Here is a 27154-nt window from a genome sequence, read left to right as displayed (position 1 = left end):
TGTACTCAGCTGCCCCCTCCACAGCTTCACTCCAGAGGGTGAAGTAGGGTTGAAATGCAACTCCATCACAGAGGGCATTCTGAGCACTCTGTGGTTTTGTGATTTGGGATAAAATCACCTTTCTTTTTCCAGGTGTGCTTATAAAACCTATAAACTACTCTAGAGGTCAAATGTTTCACACTTCCTGTACAACTCTCTCGTACATGCCAAGCCCTTCATCTCTACAGAGTTTGTACATCTCTGTGCCCAGCTTCTGCTTGACTGTGCTTATTTCCTTGTGCCCTCAGCCCTCAAACCCACTGCTTTCAGGCCTCAGCCCTCAGACCCAGTCTCTCTGCTTTCACTACCACTCTAGGTAGTGAAACACTTTCTCCTAACACTTTCTCCCAGACTGAGTTTGTCCCTCATTTCACATAGTTTAAAGCTCTACTAAAATAAAAGTAGGTACCTGTTCTTTAAAAAGTTTGTCTCCCATGCAATGCCTTGAAACGGGCATAAAAAAAATCTGTTGGGTTTGCTCTGGTTTGGTGTGACACCTAGGACAGTGTTTTCCCAGTCAAGGACTTGCACCCCAAGGAGTCCAATCAAGGACTTGAGCTCTCAGACACAGGCCTGATTCATTAGTGATGCCAGTGAAGTAGAGAGATCGTGACACTTCGATAATTAAATTTAGGAGACATTTAGAGACCCTCTACAGAGTTTCCATCTTCTCAGTTTCAGCATAAAGACTTAAGCAGTGCTAGTGTGTGCACAGCTAAGAGAACAGGATTTATCAAGTGGTTTACCCCTACTTGAATAATAAAAGCAGTAGTGTCACCAAAATGCGTCAAATTAGAGTCAGCATTGGGTACATTAGGAGGAGTGTACTCTATTATCATTCGTCATGGCTACAAACAATTTATTGACACCTCCTGAGCCTTTCTAGCTATGGATTAAAAGTTCAAGAAAACACTGCTGAATCATTAATTGATTCTTTAAGTTACAGTTTTCGAAGAAACAAAAGTACAAAGCCTAACAAAACCTCACCATGTGCTTCAGTAACCTTGTCCAACCGAGAAGCCAACCACCCTGGCTGCTAACTTTTTGCTATCAGGAGAGTTATTCAATTTCCATCACACAGATTTAAAGCACTATCTCTATATAAAGGCCATAAGAGATATCTCTATATCTCTATATATTTACATGAATACTGAAAAAAAGTGCCATCTACTCACTTTTTTCTGAAGTTCCTGGATATTTGTTTCCCAGTTTTTATCTTCTTGTGAAATTTGTCTGAAAGAAAATGACACCTACTTTTTTCCAGAGTGAAATCAGAGCTCTGCCAAGAGTGTTGGAATAAATGCCTCTAATCACATATAGATCACCTCTTTCCCCGTGTGGAGTAACCCATACCACAAAAAAGTCGTGGCCTTCTTACATCCAGCAGCAAAAATTCCCATGAGCATTCACTTAAGACTCCACTCTTGTAACAAGCTCCACTAATACACAAACCCTTCTGTTCACGAAGAAAGCCAGAGGCTGGAAAGGAGCTGGACTCCTGGGTACAGACCTCAGTATAGGATCTGGCTATCTGCAATACGTAGTTTCCCTAACAGTTTCAGGAGCTGATGTGTGTGTCCCGCTGTGATAAAACAAGGGTCGTGTGCTAACATCAGCAAGTCAGAACACATAAGTTCCACATTTGCATTTTATAATGAAGTTTTAAAGATCTGAATAACTTCACTGTGTTATCAGTGCAGTCAGGCCTCCAGCAAAAAGCCTTGGGCTTTGCAGTTCAGGAGCTCTGTTGCTAATGCTGATGAATTTTTATGTCATAAATGTGTTGTGCTGGAGGAATCCTGATTTTCAAGACTAAGTATACAGCTTTTATTTGTAAGTCAGAAGTATCATAAAGATATAGAATATCATAAAGTCTGATAATCTTAAAATTTTTTGAAAAGGAGGTGATTTTAACAGCCTTATTTGACTGGAAGTATTAATGCTGTCACTCAATTCAAAATACACAACATCAACAAAAATTACGTAGACAATCTTATCACTAGAACAGTTCAAGAAATCATATTTTCATGTTCTTGCTCAAATTATTTAACAAGGTTAAAATATTATTATAATTTATTATTCCAATTTCACTTTAGTCAACATTCAAAATATTTATCACTGCTAAATTTTTGATAAATATCAAAATATTTATCAGTCATCAAAATCCGTGGCAGAACATCTGGTTTTACTGGAATCTAAACAAAACATGGTCATTATTCTTTTAGTCATAGTTTATGTAAACTTCTTTGCTATACATAAAGATATGTCTGCACTCATGTTCACACTGAAATCTTGATTATGAAATAATTGTAAAACACAGCAATTCACTGGTGTGATTTTTTTCAAGCTCACCCATTCACTTGAGAGAATTTGAATTTTTCAGTAAAAAAAAAAAAGGAAATTACAGCATCTTACTGTGCTGAAGCCACAACTGTAAGGAAAAGTGTAGTGATGTATTTTTGATCTCTTTAAACCAAAAGCTGCCTGAAATTTCTAGGCCTTTAATTTTGGGTCATATTGACAAGTATATTTTCCAGGCCTTGAACACCTGTTTTGTCCTAAAATTCTTTGTGTTTTAATGTGGCTGAGAATAGCTTTTCCAATCTCCCCAAACATCCATCTCATCAAGACAGACCTAGGAATGCAGGTCCTGTCCCAGTAAGGATCCCTGAATGGGGAGGTGGGACACGCTGGTCTTTGCTCACCTGTGAAATGTCCTCAGCTTCTTCCTCAGGAGCATCTCCAGAGTCAGCACCTTCTGCATCAAGAGGCATTTCACAGCAGTCTCCTCTCTGCTGGCTGGGTTGATGCGCTGAGCTGTGAGCCTCCAAACATAGATCTCATGTTTCAGCTCTGAGGAGAAGAAGAAAAACTGTATCAATGTGAAGTTCAACCTGTACGAAACCAGAGATGGATAAAACATGTGTAATGTGCTCTGGACCCAAAGCTGTTAAAGTTATTGGGATGCTTTTGTCATTCATTTTGCATAGCTGAAGTGAATGAAAAGGAAATAGAAAATTTTCAAAATTTTAAATAAATGAACCACAAAGTCTTTTTTCAAAGAAAAAGTAGTACCATCTTCAAATGCTTGCAAAGGTCCTCAACAAGTTTAAGGGCTAAAATTGTAGCCCATTCATTTTTCAACAGAAAGCAAACTGTCAGTATACATTATTAGAGTGCTAAGAGATACTAGTTCCCTTTGTAGTCATGAATTACAGCAAATGCTCCTTCACAGTGTTTAAAACAGACAACATGTTTCCATTCATGCTATGTTCATACAGGCAATTTTATGTATGTAAGACAAAAGTGAAATTTGACATTGTCTTATGGAATAATGTTTAATAGTATTTTAAAGGTTTCCTAAGAGGATTTAATTCTTAGGCACTGAAAATATATGTAAACCCAGCGACTATCACTTTCATGCTGACCCGGATGATATCTGTGTAAGTTCAGACAGCCTGATTAACACTTTGAAATCAGACTCTAGAATCTTCTCAAAAATTTCAGTCCTTTTGGGTTATTTTTTCCCTGTACCATTGTAGCCTTGGAGAATGACCAAAAAACGTGTTCCTGTTCAAGAAGGATGTTAAACTGGGCTTGCCAACAAAACCCTTTGAATTTTACAAGAAATCACTAAAGAAATAAAATCAGAATATTCATTTAGAAATTGTCTGTGCAAATGTTTCCTGTTGAAGCAATGGGATGCTTCCTCACCCTTCTTTTCTTTTCCACTCAAATTTCATGTCACTGATGACAATTAGTCAAGAATCCAAGGTCTTATATTTTAAGATCCCTGATCAATTAGAAAGTTGCTCTTGTTCTGACAATGGATGTGTAATTCTTTACATCATGTAAACAAGCTATAAGAATTATTTATAAAAAAAATATTTAGTTAAATAAGAAAAATTTAAACACATTTTGATGTAGGCAGTGATGTTAACATTTTATGCTGCAAGTCTCTAGGGGGTGATGATATCTGCTATCAAAGAGAGTACTAAACATATTTAAATCCCCAGTTCCCTTTAAAACTAAGTATTCATAATGATAATGCAGAGTGACTCTTATAAAGATTGACCATGAGAAGGAATTAGACTTAAAGAAGCCCAAACATTTAATAACAAAAGTATGTCCAGAGTCTGCATGGTTGACATAGAAGAAAGGGATTTCAACAGCAATTGGCATCCATTTTGTATGGTTTGTGTCTATGGATCCACACACATCTGTCAAAGTGGTAATGCTTGCCTAAATTTTACAGTGTATGACCAGAAATACAAATTCACACTGACAAAAGGCCAGTGACCATCCTGGGTAGTTAAACAACTAGTGCTCAGCTAAAGCTTTTCTTCCAACAAGGGGATTTATACCTGAACCACAGATTCCAAAAATATGCCAAGTTGACCACTGTCCTTTGCAGTATATTTGGTGGTTCTTTCCAGGAGCATAATCTGGCACAAAACTATATTACAATATGGATAGGTCTTGCTTGTCAAAGGATGCACGTGACTTCTGGCCACCATTTATTTTTGCATCATTTTACATCAACATTTGTGACACACACAGATATAACAGCAATAATTTTCCATTCACAGAGGGGAAGTAAAAAAAGGCCTTTCTGTACTTCATTCTTATGTGATTTTTGAGTGAATATGACTGCATCTTTGAAACTGTCATCAGTCCAAAGGAAAGAGTATGTTTTGTCTTTTTCTCTGGCAAACGCTCGTGAAGCATGAGCATCCAGTTTGCTGTTCTACTTCCCTACAGTTTGTCTTTTCTGCAACAACTTTCCTGATGATATCTGTTCATCCTGCCATAGCGTTTCTCCCCATCCTTTCCAAGTGAAATTTCACCAAGGGTTTAGCTGGTAGAGGGAAGTTGAATCATTCACCACCTAAATGAGATGCAAGTACTCTACAGTTATTTTCATACAGAGAATCTTCTCTCCTTCAGAAAGAGGCAGCTACCATCACTGTATCTGTGCCAGAAACAAATCCACAGGGTGGAAAGCAGCATGACTCATGTTGCAGATTTCTGTTCCACATCTGAAATGCCTTCGGGCTAATGTCCAGGTTGAGCAAATTCAGACTGGTGCTTTGTGATCTATGTTAAAAAATATATGCGTGTCTTCACATGGTTTTGATCATGCCTTTATGTACCGCAAGTGCATGCTTGATTTTTCAGTCATTAGTTTCCTAAACATCCCAAGGATGAGAACATTTGACCTGCTATGGAGTTTAATTCAGAGCAAACTGTACTTGGAAAATCAGAACAGTTGATACATCTTCTATACCACAACTCCTGTTGCAGTAATTATTTGTGCAGAGGTTTTCTAGGTTATCCTACAGAATATTTCTCCTACTTCTTTTTCATGCACACTCTTATTGTTAATAGCCTATCATGGCATCAGGTAATACATATTTATTAGAAGTAATGTTTTTTTGAAGGAAAAATAATGCAGAACCTTAAATTCAGCAACAACATTTAACATGGCCAAAGTCCTTCAGGCCTTGCTAGACTTCTCCCATTTCATAATTGCAAAACATTTAGGCAGCAACCCCCAGAGTCTGGGAACATCTGATATTTTATGACATACTGTGTTACACATGGACAAGAGCTTAATGCAACCGCAGAGTCTTATTAATCACTTTGAAATTACAGCCAAGACAGCACAAGGGCAGCATTTGGCTGCCACTGAATAGGATAATCACACTCTGTTTCTCCGTGTCCATAAGTTCCTGTCCCTTCCTCAGATGAGATCTAATGGTTATATTACACCAGAGTGAGCTCTCTCCATATACTTTTCCATCCCAATCCGCAGGGTTTTTGCAGGGTTAGCTTTATGTTCAATCAGCCTTCTATCCCATATAACCTGCCACTGTCAGATCCATTCCCAGTTACTGACATGGTGAGTCTGTAGCACGGCAGTTTCTCATTAAAGCAGCTAAATTAACATTTGACTGCAACTGGACTCGGTGATCCTTGTGGGTCCCTTCCAACTAAGACTATTCTGTCTGCCAGTTCAGAGCACACAGTGATCTGGAGCACAAAAAGATAGCAGAGCCGCCGCTCATCTCAGTCAGAGAATTCAGCTCATTATGATACTAAAACCTTTCTGAATGCCATACATTCTTAAAGCCCACAAGGCACAACAGCATTATTATTTCCAACAAGAAAATAGAAAAAAACTCCATTTTCAACGAGAAAATACTAATATTCGGCTTAGTAATAAGGATCAAATAAAGGGTCCTCAAACACGTAAACCCTATGCTGCTTATCTGTTCTGACTTTGTTATTGATCATATTCTGCCATAGAAACCACAAACAGTACATCCTGGACCCACTGAGTTTAGCAAAATTTCAGCTGCTAACCTGGACTATTACAGTTTAGAAAAAAAAATCTGCATTTTATATAACATTCTTTATTTGAAAACTGTGTATTACTTCTGCAATCTGATAATTAATAGTCAGATTGATTTTCACTTGAGTAATCACACATTCCCTCACACCCAGCTGCCAATAACAAAAAAGGAGTCCTCAAAAACTGAGTGTAATAATTCCCAGTCTCAGAATCTGAAAAGGTCAGTTTTGTTAATTGAAGATACTCAGAAGAGCATGCCCAACCTTGATGAGATGATAAGAATTATCATTAAATGACAATTTTCAACTCACACGTGCACTAACTACATAAACTATCTTTTTGCAAGCCATACAAGTTAGCACTGCTGTCTGTATCTAACAACATTCAAAGTACATTCATCTGAATATTTGTTTAGGTTTTTTTCCCCACATGTTACTGTTGCTTAACTATTTTCAGTAAAGCAATTGTTTCTCTTAGCCAGATTCTCAGAATGAGAATATTTCTGTTTAAATGCTAACTGTAAAGTAAATTTAGTATCATGAATTCTAGCTTAACTAGTAATATCTATAACTTTTAGTAATTTTTAAATGCCTCATATTATGTAATCAATCTTCTAAGCAATATTGCTTGGATGGTGCCATCTCCATTCTGTAAGTGCAGAAACTAAATCCAAAATTTGAAGCCCATCAGTAGAAAAAATTCCAGCTCAAACACTCATGCCTCTCTCTCAGAGGCAGCATCCCCCAATAGGACACAAGCATAAGGATCTAAATCTAGAACAAAAACCAAACCAAACCAAACCACAACAACAACAACAAACTTGAATATTTTTGACTTTATTCCTTTGAATAGTCCAGTTGGTCCATAGTGGATAAAGGTAAGCATAGGTATAAACATTGTAGGGTCTTCAAAACTACAACAAAACATCTTTTGCCTTATTCAGCTAAATACATGCAAAGGAACACAAGAAGTATGCACAATGCTGCAGAAAGCAGTACAGAGAATTAATATAAGCTTTTCAACTGTGTGTGACATCTGAGGCCCCATTTGGTCATGAAGGCACCTAATGCCAGCTCAGCTACTCAGCATGGGATTGCATCCATCACATAGGAGTTACAGGGCATCCGCATTCTGCAGCAGAGCAGCTGGAGCCTGGGCAGAAAATCACAAAGCTCATAATTTCAAACACCTGAATTGCTCACCAGGAGTCATCTTCCAAGCAAGCTGGAGCAGGCTGCAGCAGGCCCACAAAAGAATTTACAATATTACCAGCCTAACCCTGATTTTATAAGGGAATAGTCAATTTAGTATGTGTGTGATGGTCACATAGGACTCCGATGGAGTAATCCACAGATATGAAGGGTTAGAGTTCTCATAACTTTTCAGGATGATTGATAAAGATACATGTTACTCTTCAGTTGGCTTGTTCCTGAATGACATGTGAGATATCTCTCTCTCAGGTAAAATGGGCTCTGTTCTGATGTCTGGGTAAGTCAGACTTTGGAGCCACAAACTTATTTTAGTGCTCATGGGTTTGCCTTCAGTTTCCTCTACTGCAATTCCCCATCTTTTAAAAGCAGGAGTCTGAATATATTTAGGTTCTCCGTGTGCTCGTTAGCACTTGCCTAATGTGCTTAAAATAATTCATTCTGTTACACTGAGAATGGCATACGGAAGTCAAGAGTCAAGTATTTTGAGCATGCATTTATCTAAAATTCTACTGTAATTTGTTTCAGAAAATTTTCATCAGGTGTGAAATCTAGAAAAAATAACTTTGGTTTACTATCAAATAGTTCGTTCAGAATGTCAGGCTTGCCAATGAAAACCAATTTTGCCGATGTTTTCCATTAAACTAGAAGTTTCCCTTAGAAGAAAACAACCTCTCTTAAATTCACAGTACTTTGTTCAAAAGCAAATAGATACATTCCAATCCCAAAATATTTTGCACAAAATATAACTACTGCTGCTGTCCTTTCACTACGAGAAAAAGTGCCACAAGTCACTTACTTAGAGGTGGTATTCCCAAGGGTAAGGGAAAAAGAACCATGAAAAGATAAAGACTCGAGAGAACAACAGTCTTTTGGAGTATTTCAAAAGATAATGCCTCTTCCAAATCTTTTAACAGGACAAAATGAAAAGTAAAACTCTGAAGCCTACTTCACACTCAGCATAACTTTTATCAACGGTTTAGAAGTACAAATGGTGACTAATACACTGAAGACGCTTTGATTAATGAAAATGGCAGAGCAATTAAAAATCTGTCAAGCTTACATTTGTATTTGAAACACCATCACAGTGAAAGCTTTCTGCAGCAAATAAACACAGCTACTGTGTTACATAGAATTAAACAGTTCTTTTAAGCTCTGTTTATTAGGAAGAACTTATGAACTTCAGAGCCAACAAAGTGAAAACTTTGTCATAGCTTTGCCGAAACACTGTTAAAGGAAAGGCCATGTCTTGCCAACCACTGTGCAATCCTTTCACAACTGAGGTGTGCATACAGAGGGGCACAAATGCTGTAAAAGAAACAGGAGCCAGAACTCAGTTTTTCCCTCCCATCAGTGATTTTCCTGTACTCGTTCCTACCATGAAAAATGTGTATTATGAATTGTCAGGTGCTGCTCCACTGATTCAGAATGACACTGATACCTTCTTTCTGCATAAGACAGGTGAAGTAATATTACAGCTGCCTTCTTGTGATGGCTACGTTATCGATGCACTAAGCAAATAATATGAGATTGTCATATTCTCCTTGTTTTGCAATGTCAGAATACTATTTTTATCATCTGAAGACAAGAAGAGGCAGATCAATGTTCTCCTCTTTCCAGGGGGGAATACTCTATCAACACTAAAGCAGTTCAAAGGACACATACAGGAATTAAAGCATAAAATTATCTAAAATAGTAAAATATAAAAATCTTCAATCTGTGGCAAGTAAATAACTATACTTCTTTTCATTCCTGATCATCGGGAGAGCTATTGAAGGTGGAAATAATAAAAGACAGTTTTTGATTTGCATTTTCAAACATAAAGCCATGGCCCTGGTCGATCCTGATATATTATCCAAAAAGATTAAACACAGTTTCTGAGGGGGCATTAAGACTACCTAGTGTGTTTGAGACTAAAAGTCTTACTTTTCTTTCAAATTAAAGACACAATATGTGCCACAAAGATACCAAGATACTTAGATAGCAAGAGCATTCATAAGAAAGCTGCACCTTTTAGTTCAGCATGATAACATCCGCAGTAAGAGAGTTAAAATAGTAGCTATTCACTACTCAGTGTTAATATCTACAACTGGATTGCAGAGAAGAGAGAAAAGGAGAACAGACAAAAAAAACCCACACATTTTACTGTTCACATTGGCCCTCAAGATTTAAAAATATTCCCCATAAAATGCGATGAAATTAGCATCTTAGGTGAGGACAAAAACTTCCATCCAGACTGACCTTAAAGTTGAATTCTTGAAAACATTGAAATAGTTCTTTCTTTGGATGTTACTGTCTTCATAAACTCCTTGCTATTTTCCACTTGAGCCAGCTTCCAAGTGAGGACAGGCCACTACTTCCAACATCACATAAAATACCAATTATGCTTTACTGGCAGTTAGTAGAGTACCTACGTAAGTACAGACGCACCTCCGGATAAAGATTTGTCCATTTACTTAATTCAGCTACATCACTGACGTACCTCTCACTGATTCTAGTAAGAAATGGTTCTTAATGTTACAAATATGTTAGCAAAAATAAGACTAAGGACTGTTCTTTGACCCTAAGTAACACACACACTGACATTACCCTACACCTTATCTTGGGTGCCCTCTGTGGCCCTGTAGTGTCTTTGTGGCCCTAGACATTACTGTTATTTTATGTGGGCTTTTTGCAGTTCAAAGTGTCTGCACCTAAGTATTGGAGTTTTCCTGTAGGTTATCACAGTAGTTCTTTCCCCTCCTCCTCTCCCTTTTCTTCTCCTTGATAACATCTGTAGAGCTTCACGTGGAAGAAAGGAACAGATTTGCTCACTCATCTGGTTACTGCATTTCCCATTGTGGGAAACAGCACTGTGTTTTTCACACATTAAGCACTTTACATGTGACTATGATTAATTAGGAAATTCCTTCTGCTGTCGGCTTTACATGCTGACTCTCATACTATCATCAGTATTTTCCCAGCTGCTGCAGACAGTGAGTTATACCAGAGGGAATAACATGCTCCCCCCTCTCCTGCTATTACCATTCCTGCTTAAAGGGCGGATCTCTCTTTCAGCCAGTGAAAAAGTTGGAGAAAAATGCAACCAACAAAGTAGAAATGGGGAGCTGGTGCCAAAGTCATGCTAGGAGAAGGCTCCTTCTCCCTGTAAAATGGCCAGTATAATAATACTTGTCACCAGAACATGTGCCTCCCACTCTCCTGGGATAGCAACCCTGCCAAACACTGAGGTCCATATCTCCACAGCTTGACAGCTGACAGTTAACAGTGTACTGTTACACTTCCCAGAGACTAAATAATGTATTGTTAACCCTAAAAGGATGAAAAAACTTTGGTTTCAGGTTTTCAGAGTGGGAACCGAAACAGTAAATTTAGTTCCTCTTACACTCCTCCTCCCTTAAAATTCTTTTGTGAAAATGTAGATACATACAAACTTTTCAAACTTTCTCAGCTTACTCTTCTAGCCCTAGCATCTTTTGCTGCATCACACAGAACAAGGGGCAAGTTTGTCAGCTAAAAGACATGCTCAAAAAAATCCGGAAAAATCCCTTCATTCTTAAAAAACATTAGATTTTCTCTCTCATGAATGAGCTCTTCAGAGTCTTTTTTTTCTTTCGCTAGTTACCCCACTTAAGGCCACTGCAGGTAGACAGTGGTTCCTGGGGAAACCAGGAACAGGTATTTTTACTGCAACAGAGGTGCTGCAGATCAGTCTGAAAGCCAACAGATTTGACACTGGTAACAAATAGTGTTGAAATTAAAATAAAAATGTATTTTCATAATAAGAGCATTGTCTGGTTTCAAAATTCATGCTAATCCATTTTAATAATCTGTGTATCCTAAAGCAGAAGAAAAAAAAAAAGCTTAAAGAACATGGTGCACTGGGACAAAAATCTGGGGAGAGTAATATACCAATTAAATCTCACATAACTTGTTTAATTGTTAATTGAGGGCAAGGTGAGGAAAGACTGGTATTTAGTTGATTAAAACAGCTGCTTCAAACAAGCCATTTGAAGTTATCACAGAACCATTTCAACCGGAGATGAAAGCACCCCTGGTAGCACCTCAGAGGCTATTCTGCAAATCCAAACCATGACAGCTATCTCCTAATGGAGCTGTATTGCTCTCCTTTTTTCTCTTCCCCTCTCACAGAAAATTTTAGTGGAAAGAGTGGCTCTTCAGCATTTGCTCTAATTGAACAGGTCCTGATAAGTTTTGCAGGAAAGGACAAGCAGTTGATTACAAGAACACATGGTATACTGATTAGGAGAGTGCTATATCTGAACAGACTGAGGTGTAAGTAAGAAAGGTTACTAAGAAATTAATTGAGGGAAATATGCTTGTCACTACTACAGCGTTTCACTGGCAAAAATACTATGTCAGTGAATAAACTGTACTATTTAGATTAATTTAAAATTTTTTCATACATAATTTCTTAAAATATGTGCTTTAAAACATATGCTTGAAAAGTTTATATCCAAAAGGAAAAAATTAGCAATTTCATGTTCTAAAATATATATTTAAAAAATAATGCCATTATGTCTGGATCAAAACTGCTTACAGTTGGCAGAACTAATTCTATTGATGACTTTTTGAAAAATCATACTTTGCACGGTCACAGGGAAAGAATCTAGGCATATTAGGGTCTGAGTTAATTTCTTTATTTCTCTTGTTCTCTGGATAAGACCTGTAAGGGTGCAGAAAGCCTCAGCTGTTTTAAAATGAAAAGGCCTACCTCATAGCAGACAGACATACGGGAAAAAGGGAAATTCTCTTTAAGTGTCTTAGAAAAAAAATAGTCAGTTTAATATCTAGAACACCTCAAAAATATTTTTGATCTAAATTCTGGGAAAGAATTTGGCCTTTAGAGACACAAACAGGTAAGCTGAGTGCACCTTGTGCTGAAGAGACACCAAAGTCTAAACCAAAAATCTTCAGAAGATCTTCCTAAGCAGGGAAATTTCTTCTCTGACTTTTCTATTTTCAGATAGAAATTCAGATAGTATTCAAGACACATGGTATAATCTGCTGAGGAGAGGACCGTCACTTCTCCCTTTTAAGAAAACCATAACCCTAAAGCAAATTTTCCCTGGAACAAGACAAGTCACTACAAGTACTACTCCTTTTGCCTAAATGAGATACCTACCATGAAAGTCTCTCCTACTATTAGTCACCTTGGACTCTCTTTGTAAGAGAAAAGTAAACTTTGAAGGCCTGCAATATATCTGTTCTAGGATAGACAGCTCCATTACTCTTGAAAAGCACTTATCTTTCTCCACGGATTACAAATGGAGCCTGGATATATTAACCATATCAAAAGTCATCCTCTCCATGATAAACAGATGCCACACACAGGTTTAGAAACATTGTACAGCGCATTAAAACCTGTGTAGCATTGTCAGTGGAAGCCTGGATCTTAAGTCTTCTGCAGCCAAAAGTGAAAGAAGCATCAGTCCCAGGGAAGAAACTGTTATACTCGACTGCCTTTGTACAAAGCTTGCTAATATATTATACTTAGTGAAATATTTCTTGCCTCATAAAGAAATTGCGAACATTTGGGGGGTTAGTATTAAATTTCATCTTTGTAAGAGAAGCCCTAGAACAATGATAAAAACTTCAAAATAACTGAATAAAAAAGCATAAAAGCATGAAGACAAAAAGGGACTGACACAGCCGACAATCACTGAAACAGCTTTAAGAAGACTTCAAGAGACTATTGAGGTGAGTGGCATAAAAAGACATAGATTTAGTTCTACTGAATTGTAGAAATTATGCACCGGGGAAATTTAGGGTAGGAAGAGCCACAGAGGCAAGCTGGAGAGGACTTGAAAAGTTCTGCTTTGATGAAATGCCTTTCACTGACAACAGACCAGTAAAAGATTGCTGAAAAATTCAGTAGAAGAAAAACATCAGCAAGGGAATGCATTAGTGCACTATATTTGTCATAAGGGAAACTGGGATATTTCTAAACCTAGGTTGCGAACTCTGCACCTTGAGCAGGTGTTTTCTATTGCAATACAGAACATCCTGATATTAATGTCTATGGCTACAATGAATGATGCAAAATATTCCTGCAAATTTTGTAAGATATTTAATAATTCCTGTCAAAACCTCTATTTTAGAACCAAAAAAACATCCACTTCTAAAAATCAGAAAATATCACAACTAAAAATAAAATACAACTTATTAGTTGAAAAAATTAATGTTCAGTGAGTGAGAAGGGTGGGCACTTACATCTGAAGACAGCATTGTAGTAGCCACTACTCAGTTTCCATTTAGCACATATTTGCTGTAACAATTAACATTTTTTTTCATGCTCACACTTACCAACAATTTCACTTGGCTCCTTATTGTAAAGTTTTTTGTTCCAGTAAAGAAGTCTGAGAAATGGAAAGGAGACCAGAACAACAAGGCAGATACCCAAAAACATATGCCCTGTGAAGGCTGCAAAATCCAAACCCTGAAAATAAAAATAAAAACCTAAATTAAAAATCACTTATTTTTCTATATTACCTGCAGGGAAAAGTATTCAGCTTTATGGACACTAACAATCAATAAGAAATATAAAGCAACATAGTAAGCTCTAAGTTCAGTATCTGCTGTATTTCTTCTATTTCAAGGATACAAGCCATGTTACAATTTAAACCAGAGAACTAAAGCATTTCATTAGAAGCTGCTCTGAAACACACCTAGTATTCCTGAAATGTACAGTAAAAAAACCAAACTGAATCTTTAATTTTTACTTCCCACTTAAATTACTGTAAATTCATTTAAATCACTCAAATTCTCAGAAACAGTTGAATTTTATTGGCCAGCTTTTTTTTAAACTGTTGACAACAGAAATGTTTGCAATAATTCCCTCTGAACCATTCTTCTACAATAAAAGTATTATATGTCAATATTGTGTTTATTCTTCTTTCTGGTTAATAAATGAACACTTTTTTTATATTTTGCACAATGAAATCTTTTAATGAAGGGGTTTTAAAAAAAGTTAAGCAGAAATATTAAAAGGCTACTGCTTTCAAGCAACAAGAATGAATAGTGACAACTTGCCCTAAAACTTTGAATTTTGTCATGTTGTGAGTAGGACATTGGACTAGATGACCTCTGGGGTCCCTTTCAATTGAGTTATTCCATTGTTCCATGCTGCACACATTGTAGTGGATCAGGGTTACCCTTTGGGCTGGGCTTTTCTGAAACAGCCATGGCTCGCCTGTCCAAAAGAAGCTCCCACGAAGCTCCAAGGAAGATCACATCCATATACTCTGGTAGTAAGGAACTGTGTTATATTCAAAAAACAGGTTGTCTGAACTGGTGAGCAGAGCAGATCTGTGACACCTGGAATAAAGCATGCCTCAAGCCCTGGATAGCCCAGGTTGTCCCAGGTGAATTTTCAGAGCACCCACTGATTTCCCAGAGACTCCAGAAAGTTAGCTGATCTCCCTGTGACACACCTCTATGTCCCTATTGTTTCCTGATTTTTAACTTTGAGTTTCCTACAGATCCTTTGGTGATTCCAACGCATATTAAAAACAGCTTCCCTTACAACAACAGCTGATACTGCCTGCAGTGGGTTAAGACTATTGGGAACTTACTGCTTTAAATGTCTGTTCTTCTATATAGTCAAATGCTGAAAGAATTCATGTGGAAATTTACTAGTTGAAATGTCCCTGGTTCAAAAAAAGGAAGAAAAAGTTTCTCTATTGCACCACAGGGCATAATAAAAAGGCATCTAACACAAGAAACTGATGACAGTCATAAAGAACTTTCATAGCCAGATAAAGATTGGTGCTCTTTGGCAAAAAAAAATCCATAGCTTGCAGACAGTCAAATAAATCTCTAACCATAAATATGCAGACCTAGGATTAGAATTTGATCCTATTAAAATGCAGGTTTAAGCTTCCTGAGGTAATGTCATCCTTACTTGCTATTTAATATTAGATTCCTTGACTTTTCTACTCTCCAGACACTAAAAGGTGAAACTATACCTGTTCATTTGCTAGCCTTTTGCTGTAACTTAGCTACAGCCATTGCTTTTATGAAAGCGGAAGGAAGACTCTTCAGGAATTGAAATGACATTATTTTAAGACTTGGATAGAAAAAAGTGACACCACAAAGAAAAATAATGTACCTTCATGCAGTTTGCCTACAAAATAGGTCAGCCACTCAGGTGTCTGACATCTCTCTAAGACAGATTTTACAAATCAGTTTTTATAAAATTTGGCCTCTGGGCATCAAGTTAAGATTCAGAGCTACAGGAGACATTTCTGTGAGGGATGTAAACAACATTCATAACTCTAGGAAATTTACAAATGAATAAAAGAAGATTTCCCGTAAAGGCTCTGGGTTTGTGAGACCTGCCCCCAAAGTACATAAACTCCATATCCCCCAGCTTTATTTCCTTAATTACAACCACTGACAATAAATTGACAATAAATCTAATTTATATATCGATTGCCTCTTAGATTATACCCAAAAAGAAAGAGCATAAAATTTTTGCCAGAAAAAAAAAAAAAAAGAACTTTAAACCTTAAAAGGTGAATTGGCTTTAGTTCAGAAATTTTCCAATTTTGACTGTGTGCCATTAAACAAGCTAGGAAGTATGCAAAATCATTATTCCATTTTGGTCTCTGAAATGGCACAAAAAGAGGTAAGAAGCCAAAATTATTTAAGCTGTGAAAACACTGAAGCTACACCTGCCAAAATAGAAATGCCTGAGTCTGACTGGAAAAAAGAATTACCCTCTGAAAGAAAAATTACTGGGAAACAGGTGATTGAAGAGCAATAAAGTAGTTAGGAGTGGTCAGATTATACTCAATACATAATTACAAGAATGAGGAAAATTACTTTTGCACTCAGACTAGTATTACAAAAAAGCAGTGGAGATGAAGCTTTTGCTGGCAGCAACCACATCATGCCCACATCACGAAGAAAGATGCCAGCTACCAAGCCAACTATGATGGTAGAGATTCTCTGCAGAAATACACAGCAGTAAAGATAAATGCTAAAGTAGGAAGTAAAACAAATAAATGTGAACTAAATTAATTCCTGGTAACTTTCAACTTTAAATACGTTATGTCTTTGTCACATATTAAAGGATCTTGAATATAAGGAAGTAGCTTATTGCAAATAAACACAAGCACAAAAAGTCACTTGCCTTTCCATTTTTATATAACACCAATTTCAAAGGAGAAAAAAACTGTGTCTGGTTCCTGAAATGCCACAATGCAGAGGCATCTCAAAAAATACTGCACAAGAAATACGTCACTTGAAAGCCACAAAACTAATTTCTCGATGAAGAAAATCACCTCAACCTAGAAGACAAACTAAAATGCTGAGGGTAAGGAGGAGGTCTCAGGTCTGACTCATAGTTGAAAGGAATTGAAATGAGATAGAGATCACAATGCCCTTAAAAAAAAATCAGGATTAACACAGCTTCATGACATAAGAGCTGACGTAAATAAGCCTTGAAAGCGATTTGCAGACACCATCACAAGAAGAAAAAAAAATGTCTACCAGACTTTTTGGCATCCTATCTAAGAGCTTATCCAAACTTTTCAGAGGGAGTAGATGGGCTGAGATTAAGGATTTTGTTAAAGTTCATAATATCAGCACATTGATCTTTCATATCTCTGAGATCCCTAGTGAAAAAGAAAACATGCTGCTCTGCTCCTACTGCAGAATAGCTTTCCAAATCAGCTGAAACAAATTGTTTTCTAACATGGAGTGTGCCTATTTCAGGACAGAGCCCGCATGACAGGATTGTCAGCGATAACACAAGACTGGAGTCAGTTCTCCTCCCATCCCTTGCCCCTGGCTTTCCTCCCCATTACCTCCTTGCATTGATCCACACGAGACAGTGAGTGAAAATGAATCCTGATGAGCACTAGCCTGGGACAGCTGATGCCCTGTAGCCATGAGGAGGCTGAGGACTACCAAGTGCACAACTTTTCATGGCTCATATCAGAAAGGCACAGAGTGAAATGCAGACAGTTGCCCTCCCTGATGCTTTGGGCTGGGTGCTTAGCCCCAGCCTCTCTACAGCACAGGGAATGTTTTCAGGGGAAAAGAAGGCTGATTTCACACCAGGCAGCTAGTAGCCAGTCGGCAGTCTCTTGGGAAACTTTAAGAGTCTGAAGGGTTTTCTCTGTACCACAGATACCAAAGATGCAGCAGAGGATACCCAGGTGGTGGCACAGTTGCCCCTGTTCCTTTTCCCACACCCCAGAAAGGACACATAACACCTCCACAGAGCCTAAATTCATGCCCTTTGTGGCTATGGATAGCACGTTTTATACCTCCTGAGTCTTCTGCACTGCTGGGGCCAGGATTCAGCATTGTAAAAAAGCATTAAAGTGCTCCCCATGTCTACTGCATACAACAAAAAGTTATTTTTCACAGAAATTTTCCTGCACAATAGACTGGAATAGAATCGACATGCACAATAGGCAAGAAATATTTTTCTTCCAGGAGATTTCAATCTATGAGATAAATACAAAACACACTTCAAATGTCCCTTACTTGAGGCTATGATGGTTGTGTCAAATTCCTCCTGTTCCCCAGTCAACAGAAAATCTAAAGATTTTGTTTTAGCAAGACAACAGCCTAAAGGTTCCACTGCCTACAGATTCAGAGCTGAAACAGAGTGGGCATAATTTAATGGTTTATAATTTAAAATGCAAAGTCAAATATATCAATTTCATATTAGGAGGAAGTGTTATATCGTTTTCCTAAAATGCTAGCTTTCTATCATCTTGATTATTATTTTTTTCCTTGCTTCTGGAGACGTGAAATTAAATTCTAGTAATTCAGAGATTTCCACAAGAAATCTGCCTTTTAAGAGCGATAAGAAAGCAAAAATTATTGCTAGATGCAGCAATTTGGGGAGCAGCAAGTACTGTGTTTCTAGACATAATGCCCTTTACTTAATTTTTTAAAACTAATAAAATGAAGAAGAGCAAGAGAAATTTATTATTTCTACACTGGCTTAAATATTCCTTCTAGCTGAGTGACTGAGATCTTCATAGTCTCTCATGGGAGCTGTTCATGATGTCACTGAGACAGAAATCCAGTTACATGGAGATAATGTTTATTTGAGATGTTGATGAACCTCCTTTTTTGTTTTACATCAAACTGTTTAAGGATTATACATGCATAGATGGTAAAAATTCTGAAATCAGATGTAAGCCAATATATTTTAGTTCATGCATTTTACCTAAGTTTAATCTTCTCTTGAGAAAAGGAATCAATGAAACATCGACAGAAAGGGTAGAGTTCTACAAATTGATTAAAAGTTTTAACAAGCTTGTATCCAGAAAACTCAACAAAAATAGCCTAATCAACTATGGGGAATCCATTTTACCAGTGCTTGAAATATCTTCAAAGATTCATATATTCTTTTTTTTCAGAAGTACCTACTTTCATTCATAAATTTTTTGGTACCACAATTTTTCAGTAATATAACAAAATAATATCACATCATGCTAAATTCCGTCCTGAAGGCTGAAAGTCTCTAAAAGGCAGCACAGGAAAACCTGATGGCTATCAATTTTCCAGGAAATTCCTGTGAAATGGCAGGAATAATTCTGAGTGGTACCCTGAAACACCCAAATCCTCAGCAGACATCAGAATAACATCACAAGCATTATCACATGATAACAAAAACAGTAAATAAAAGGATATAATCCAGTGGCTAGCATATGCTAGAACTGCCTTTGCCCTTATCATTACCTCTTTTATGTAGATTTAGCCTGGATACACCACTGCACAAGTTCACTATCACTATGTTCACATCATCATTTTGCTCTGGAGACCTATTTGCCATCCATTCTTTAAAGAACTTGGAATCACAGCCTGTGCTTAGAGCACAGCAACTTCTGATCTCAAAGGTGTGTTTGTAGAAGTTTGTGAAGTTCCCAAATACAGAAGATTTGCTGTCCAACCCTTCTGAGAGCAAGGACAATATTCAACTGGTTCATGCTCTATTGTGCATATAAACATGGAGTTCCCAAAGTCTGAAGCCCGTAACTCTTCAAAATAAAAACATAATTTTGTTAACAGTGGCCATGCTGTAGCAGCACTCTGAAGATAATAAAACATTTTAAAATGTTTTATATTGGCTAAATGAGTTTTCTATTTGCTCTTATTTTCCTTCCCTAAAATCAAAACATAAATGCTGTTTTGTGAAAATTCTTTCAACTCCAACTAAGAACAACCAAGAGCACAACAAATCTTCTTCTCCTATTATGCAAATGTTCCACTGATTCCAGTCATGATGGTAGGGAATATGTCAGGACTACAAATTAACAACAGCTACAAAGAAAAAATACTTTTGACATTCATTTGCATCTCCAAACAAGTAAAGAGACTTATTGCTACATTTTAATGAGCAAAATGTTACAAAAATCTTATTTATTCAAACATGGTTTAAATAAAAATATTTTAATATGATATGAGTTTTCCCCAGAACCTAGGGAGAAAAGTCTCTCCAGCACCACAGTAAACAAAAAGTAAAGCATTTCTAACACTATAATCAGACAAGAGCACCCAAAGTAACAAGGCCACATTTAATTTCATATTGATAAAAGCCAGTGTTTCCTACAAAAGTGAAAACTTGCATAATATTTTACTTGGATGCTTTTAGAAGCTGATGTACAGCAGTAAAAGTTCAGGAAGATTGGTAAAATTCCCCTCCTGATAGCACCTAAATAAAGTAGAAAACCAAATCATCTACATAGAACAGCTCACTATTCAACTTCCTGCGGGAGCAGTTGTCCTAATACTCCTGTACTTACTGTGCAAAAATGATACTGAGAAGGAAGTACAAGAGAATTAAAATTAGAATTTCAACAAAAGTATCAAGTGGAAAAAATTCCTGGAATTCCTGGAATGTCCAAAAACATGACCCTAATGCTAAAAAAGAGGTAAAAACCAAGTATTTTCTATCAAAAACATCATAATAGAAACTATAAACTATACTGCATGAAGGAGTCTTTCTAAGATGTCATTAATGCATTCAAGAAATTATTCCTCTGAAACTGTTCAGAAAAAAAAAAAAAAGGAATAAAATAAACTAAATTTTACTTGGTACTAATGTAGTAGGCTCCCCATGCATTTTAGACACAGAACTGTGGTAGCTCATATCACCCTTCTTCACAGCACCCTTTACTGGAAGTAGTTTAAGAAACAAGACAGCAATGTCTATTTCTCCTTCTGATCAAAAGAGAGCATGCTGGAACGGGTGGACAAAATTAGGAATCCAGATATTAGTTTATCATCTAAGAATGTAAGAGTCCAGATGGTCCAGCTCCCTCTCTTCGCTTTATCCAGTTAGCCTGGCCAGCACTCTCCCAGGAAAATCTCCCTTAGAAGGGGTGAGCCCTAAGCAGTGAGGACATACCTCAGACCATGACACTCTGCCTCAGGGCCAAGGATAGGTCTTTGACTCTCTTTTATTTATATACATTGGTATATATACATCTATATAGTGAGAATATTGAAAAGAAGCAGTGTATATTCTATGGCCCTGTGTTGAAAGTAATCTATTTCATTACATTCTTATTTCTGTGATGCAGCAAAAGATCTGAAAAAAATCCAGACTGAAAACATCTGGAAAGATTTTTGCGCTTGTTTCAGATACAGAATTTGCTATAATGTCATATTTGCCAGGGTATTTATACATCTGAGTCCTCCTAAAAAAATCAATAGCTCAAACAAGAAAAATGTAACATGGTTTCTTTTCAATTGTGATTGCTTAATTATTTCCCATGTTTATAGCCACTTCAAAAGGTTCTGTAGAGAAGATGAGTTTCTGAGTATTTAGGAAAATGGCCTGCATGGCTGGTGCTAATTATTCTCCTTCAGATCAGAAGTTTTAAATAGGTGCACAGATTTTATATCTAAAATGTAAAACTTAGCTATCAAGTTCTCAGCTAACAATAAATATTACAGTCTTCAAAGTCACCATCCAAAGTAGTCAACTGGAGTACATTTCAAATATTTTGATGGTAAACATTCAGTTTATTAAATACTATAAACATTCAAAGATCTTTTCCAACCTGGACAGTACTTAATTAATTTGAGTGCATTCAGTTAATTAGAAGAGATCTTTCTTTTGTAGAGCAATAGAAACATGAGTGACTCCAAATGAAAAAAAAAAAAAAAAAAAAAAAGAGAGAAACCTTGGATTTTATACTATAATTCCCTCATCCCACTTGCTCTGTTATTTTCCCACTACAATTAAAACTAAATTTCTTTAGGGTTTTTTGGGGTTTTTTTTTTTGCTGGGGAGGGGGATTTGTTTCTTTTGGCTTTTTGTTGTTGTTTTTAGTTTTGTTTGTTTGTTTGGGTGGGGGTGGTTTATGACACCTGGCCAAAAGAGAAAGCACATGCCTGGTGTCCTTACAGATCTGCCCATTACATTTCTGCCCCTTCCATGGCCCTGCTTGTTGGTGAGGAGATGGGCAGATCTGCCCCACCCCAGGAGGGGCTGGCCCTTGCATCCTGAGCAGACTGTCTCCCTGCTGCCCCACAGCACATTCGGGAAAGGGGATGGGAGACAGCAGAAAAGGGGAAGGAAGACTTGACGCCCTCGTGTCCAGGGGTAGCAGGGATAGCTGCAAGGACAGAAAACTCAGCACACTCAGCTCTGTGCAGATGCTGAGGGCTGTAAACACTTGCCAGCAGTGCCACAGCCAGTCCACAGGGCAAAGAGGCCCATGCAGGTGGGAAGAAATGGTAGGACTGGGATGCTCCTGCTGGCTGGTTCATGTCCTGCAGTCCCACCCAGCACCAGCCACCATAGCTTTCCCTTTGGAGCCAGGTACCCAGCAAAAAATAGAAGAGTTGGAATCTAAATTGGAATCTGTCACTGCAGCCTGGAGATAGCAAAACATTGTCATGAGGTGGAAGCCAGCTGCAGCCTGTGTTGCATGGGGGAAGTACGCACCCCCCCTCACACCCCACGTCCCCTTGGGCTGTGCTTGAAGGATAAAGGGCCTCACATGTGTCATGGCTCTACAGGGGCAAAGCAACCTCTCTGTAAAATGTTGAATTGTCTCATATTTAACTTTTGAGAGAAAACCTATACTGAAAAAAATGGATGAATTTTCATCTTCATTTTCACATTTTTTGCTTTTTTCCAACTCGTTGCCCTGCCTGCAGCCCTCCGTTGTTCTGCTTCTTTCCACACTTTGCCTATGGTAAGGAAATCCTCACCAACAACAAAAAACAGAAACTGGTATTCTCAGTCCAGATGAAAAAAAACTATTCTTGATGACTATTTTGTCCCCAAAAAATCACTCTCTTCTGTCTGATCATCCTACTAAAAAAAAACTTAGATTATGTTCTGTTTATATGGCTGTCTGGGGGAAGAGAAGGATCAACATTGCATAAGTCAATACCACTACTTAATTTTAGTAGACAAACAACTGCAGTACATACCCTCTTCCTCAGCTCCTGCTTTGAAACAATAATGACATTTGGAGGATCCCCAACAGCAGTGGCAGCCCCCCCAATATTTGTGAAGATTACTTCCGCAATCAGGACGTGCCTAGGATCAAGATTAAGTACTTCACAGAGCCTGCAGTGTAAAAATAATGAAATTAACTTCTTATCCCATGCATAAATTACCTTAAATCTTAAAATGCACAAAAATTACAAAATGCAGTCATTTCACAGACAAATGACAGGATTTTAAACATAATGTGTCAATAAATGCTGTGTTAAAGCATTTATTGTGCCAGAGTAATTATAACAATATAAATGAAAATTTATAGATTTTCTTTACATTTAAAATGCAATTATTAATGTCTACAAAACTGATGCATTTTTTAAAGCATTTATTTAAAAGCAGTCAACTATTACAAGAATTGGATGACACAGAAAATGGCATTTCAGATTTTCAGGGTGATACAGCTTCTGAAACCATGGACCTTAAACTGCACTGACCTGTGGAAAACTATTCTGGTCAACCACAGGCTTTGCACTCAGCAACACTGATTAACTTTCTTATGGGAAGCAGTGGTAGAGGATTGTGCAGGCTGCCTATTAGCCATGAATCATCTATTAGAGATTTCAGCTTTCAAGCTAGGTTTATCCAGTTTATTCTGCTCCTATTTTCCTCCTTCTCTAAAGCTTGGTCATGAGTGTTTCTATTTGCAATGAAACAAGAGCAGAAGATACACATTCCTTATGGTTAAAAAAACCTCAAAATGTTTTTAGCAGTTCAAATACATTTAATACTTTTTCAGTAGGAGGCTGCTTTGATAAGAAAAAATAAAATACTTCTTTAATAAGAAGCACCATAAAGTGCTCTGAGAAACACTGGGATTGACTCAGTAACCTCATGATCCATTTGAACTCGGAGCCCACTTACACAGAGTAATCTTCACACAGATTACTCCAACACACAAATTACATTTACGCACACACCCACGTAATCCGCTCTGTTCTGAAGTACGTGTTTGACTTTAAACTTGGGCTGTAGTAATTAAGGCTGAAAGCTGAAGTCACACCTAAGCACTTTGGAGTAAGAAACAACTGCTTTCCTCCTCACAACTTATCAAAAGGTTGCTCCAGAATGTAAAGATGGAGGCCACACTTAAATTATTATCCTGCATATCTCATAGTAGATGATGGGAAGAGTGTGCAGGAAGAATGCTTTCTCACTGCAATGCTGCCACACATTTCCCTGAAAGAAGGGTTGAACTTCACTCTTTAGCTTCAGTTTGTGTTATAAAAACCTATATTTCAAAGAGAAAAAAGTGTATTGCAAGAAAAAAAGCCTAACCTGATTCACTTACACTATCACCAAGAGTGTCAGTTTAAAACTCAGAAAATACACTGTCAGATGGCATATTTGTCAGCATTTTAAAACTCTGAAAAATAATACCTGTGCAAAAATACACTATTTCCTAAGCAGCGTGAAATCATTCAGTTAAAGGGTTCTTTGTAGTACAGCTGGTCCAAACATGTCAATTGTGGTACAAGACCACAATTGTTCTTGCAATTTTAACTCCATTGCCTCCTTGATTTGCCAGTATTTCAAAATACAATCTAAATTTTTCTTTAGTGATTCTTTCTTTTTTTATGGGCCTAGTGGTATCTTGAAAAGAGAACTCGAATGTAAGTAAGAAAACCATTAGCACAAAGCATAAAACCATCAGAACATCTTAGCTATATGGCAGGATCACTGTTCCTCAGTTTACTTATCCTGTTTATACAATTCCTCATGTGTTAACATATTAGCCTTTTCCAGTTCCCAATAATAAAGTATCTTGAAAATAAGCAACAGGTAAAAGGGGGTAGTTAAAATTTTTTTAGCAGCTTACTACAAAATACAGAATGAAACAAGTAATATGTTTTATGCCTTATTACAGGAAATATAAACTCTTATGTTCATAGAGTCAGTACGATTTTCTGCAAGCCTTATCTCCATGGCAATGGAGACTGCACAGTGCAACACAGTGAAGCAGTAGACAATGGCAGTAAGATAAAAAAGAAAATGACCCCCAGCATGAAGCTTTTTGAAGTAGGCAATTATTTGGTTTTAGTAGGTGAGATAAAATTTTACTTCAGTTTTGATAGTGATTCAAATACAAATGTTTCCCACATACTGAGTTTCCCCTTCTTCAGCGTTACAGGCTCATTTGGTAAATACAAAAAAAGGACTTGGTATACATTTAATACAAAAGTCTATTACTTAAAGGTGGCTACAAAGGCAGAGGCTTCACAAGGATCCACAGGGAGAAGACAAAAGGCAACAAGTACAAGGGAGACATTTCATCTCAACATTAAAAAAAAAAAAAAAAAAAAAAAAAAAAAAAAAAAAAAACCCACAGTGAAAACACTGGAAAAACCTCCCCAGGGATGTGGTAGAGTCCCCATCACTGGAGGTTTTCAAGATGTGGTTGAAGAGAGTTCCAGATAAGCTCATCTAGGCTTCCTTTCCCATGAAGGGTTGGAACAGATGGTCTTTCAAGGTCCCTTCAACCTGGGCTATTCTAGGATGCTTTGAAAACAGAATAAATGTTACCATGGCTCTGTCTGTGAAAAGGTTTTTATGCTGCATTGACTTCTGGATTTCAATCCATTCCCAAATTATATTTATCCAAAATATTCTGTAACACAGCTAAAGAAAACTTGGTGTTTAATAGTTCCAGCGCTGCTTACTACTGCTAGAAATGCAATTATTGATTAGGGTACAGCAAAGCCATCTCTTTAAAATACAATTGGACAGAAGACGAATGGAGCTTTCATCCGCCAGATGTTTCCAGTCTAGAATAAATGTCACTTGCAAAATTGGTTTTTACTGCTTTACACTGCATTTTAAAGAGGGGGCATATCTTAATAGAATTTTGTGTACTTTAAAGTGATAATGACTGCAAGCATTACATCTCTCAGGATCATTTTTAAAACACACTAGATCTTTCCAAAACTGAACTGGATTAAACAGATTTGCCTGACCAGACACAGGTTAAATTCAGGTTAAACAGTAAATTATAATCCCACATTGATTAAATGTAGTTGCAAATCACGTGTTATTAATTTACAGAAATCTGAAGTAATTAAATTCATGGTTGTCTGCTCAAAGTTCCAAATATCTAATCTCAAATTGTGCAATTAAACAGTAGCTGTCCCAATGACATGATCACCAACAGGAATAAAATTCAGATTCTCATGTTCAAGAAAAAGCTGTTACATGAAATATGGACTTCTTAAAAATTTGTCACTAGTATTAGAAGGGATAACAACTTCACTAAAACATAAATTACTATCTAAAATTGTATATAAATATTAGCCAGCAAAGGATGAGGCAGCTTTAATTTTAAAATTCTCCCTGCTTTACAGGAAAAAAATTTCATCTACTAGGGAGCATTTGGTGCAATATGCTATTGTAGTTGAGATATGAAGACAAACCAGAACAGTTAGCTGCCAAGGCAATGTTCACAAGTTTCAGATATGTGCTCAGTACTAACACAAAGGCAAAAGGCAACCCATCCCCCTCAAAGTGCTAGCTTTTTATTCTACTACAATAAAGTACTTGAAGTTCTGATTTCCATTTAAAGGATTTTTAAAAACCTCCAAACAAGTATTTTGCATGCAGGTCTACTACTGATTGCTGGCTATAAAAGACCAAGTCCAAAACCATAACAATAAAATACCTTATGGTCACTGGAGTAAAGAGCAGCATAGTGGTAACATTGTCCAGAAATGCAGAAAGAATTGCAGCAATAAGGCACAGAAGTGTAATCATGGCCCACACCTTGCCTCGAGAGAACCGATATGCCTAGGAAAAACAAACAGAAGCAAAATTAATGGACTAGATCACTCCAGCTGTGAGTTCAAAAAATTATAGATAAAGCAACCTGATCAAAGTCAAGCAACAATGAGCTCAGAGCATTTACTATTCCTTTACTATTACTCCAACAGCACTCTCTCCAATACTAAATAACTTGGCAAGAAAATAATTCATGGAAATAGGCAAATAACCCCGCCACGCAAATGAAGAAACAGCTCTGAAGAAACACCACACTGCTGCCAGTCATAAAAG

General features: G+C 37.2%; 1 protein-coding gene across 9 annotated transcripts in view; it reads right to left on the bottom strand.

Annotated features, from left to right (window-relative positions):
- OCA2 (OCA2 melanosomal transmembrane protein) overlaps nucleotides 1-27154 on the bottom strand; it is a 164240-nt gene that overhangs the window by 79769 nt on the left and 57317 nt on the right. For all 9 annotated transcript variants that reach the window (XM_066176518.1, XM_066176521.1, XM_066176522.1 and 6 more), the window contains 5 exons: nucleotides 26766-26890; nucleotides 23044-23182; nucleotides 13930-14062; nucleotides 2745-2892; nucleotides 1215-1272 (listed from right to left, as the gene is read on the bottom strand). In XM_066176518.1, coding sequence (XP_066032615.1) covers nucleotides 1215-1272; nucleotides 2745-2892; nucleotides 13930-14062; nucleotides 23044-23182; nucleotides 26766-26890 — 603 coding nt within the window. The remainder of the gene's footprint in view (nucleotides 1-1214; nucleotides 1273-2744; nucleotides 2893-13929; nucleotides 14063-23043; nucleotides 23183-26765; nucleotides 26891-27154) is intronic.

The sequence above is a fragment of the Chamaea fasciata genome, unplaced genomic scaffold, assembly GCF_029207755.1.
Source record: "Chamaea fasciata isolate MVZ Bird 193981 ecotype frontalis unplaced genomic scaffold, bChaFas1.0.hap1 SCAF_2, whole genome shotgun sequence".
Classification (NCBI taxonomy): Eukaryota; Metazoa; Chordata; class Aves; order Passeriformes; family Sylviidae; genus Chamaea; species Chamaea fasciata.
The sequence above is the reverse complement of the archived record's forward strand: the minus strand, read 5'-3'. Positions and strand labels throughout refer to the sequence as shown.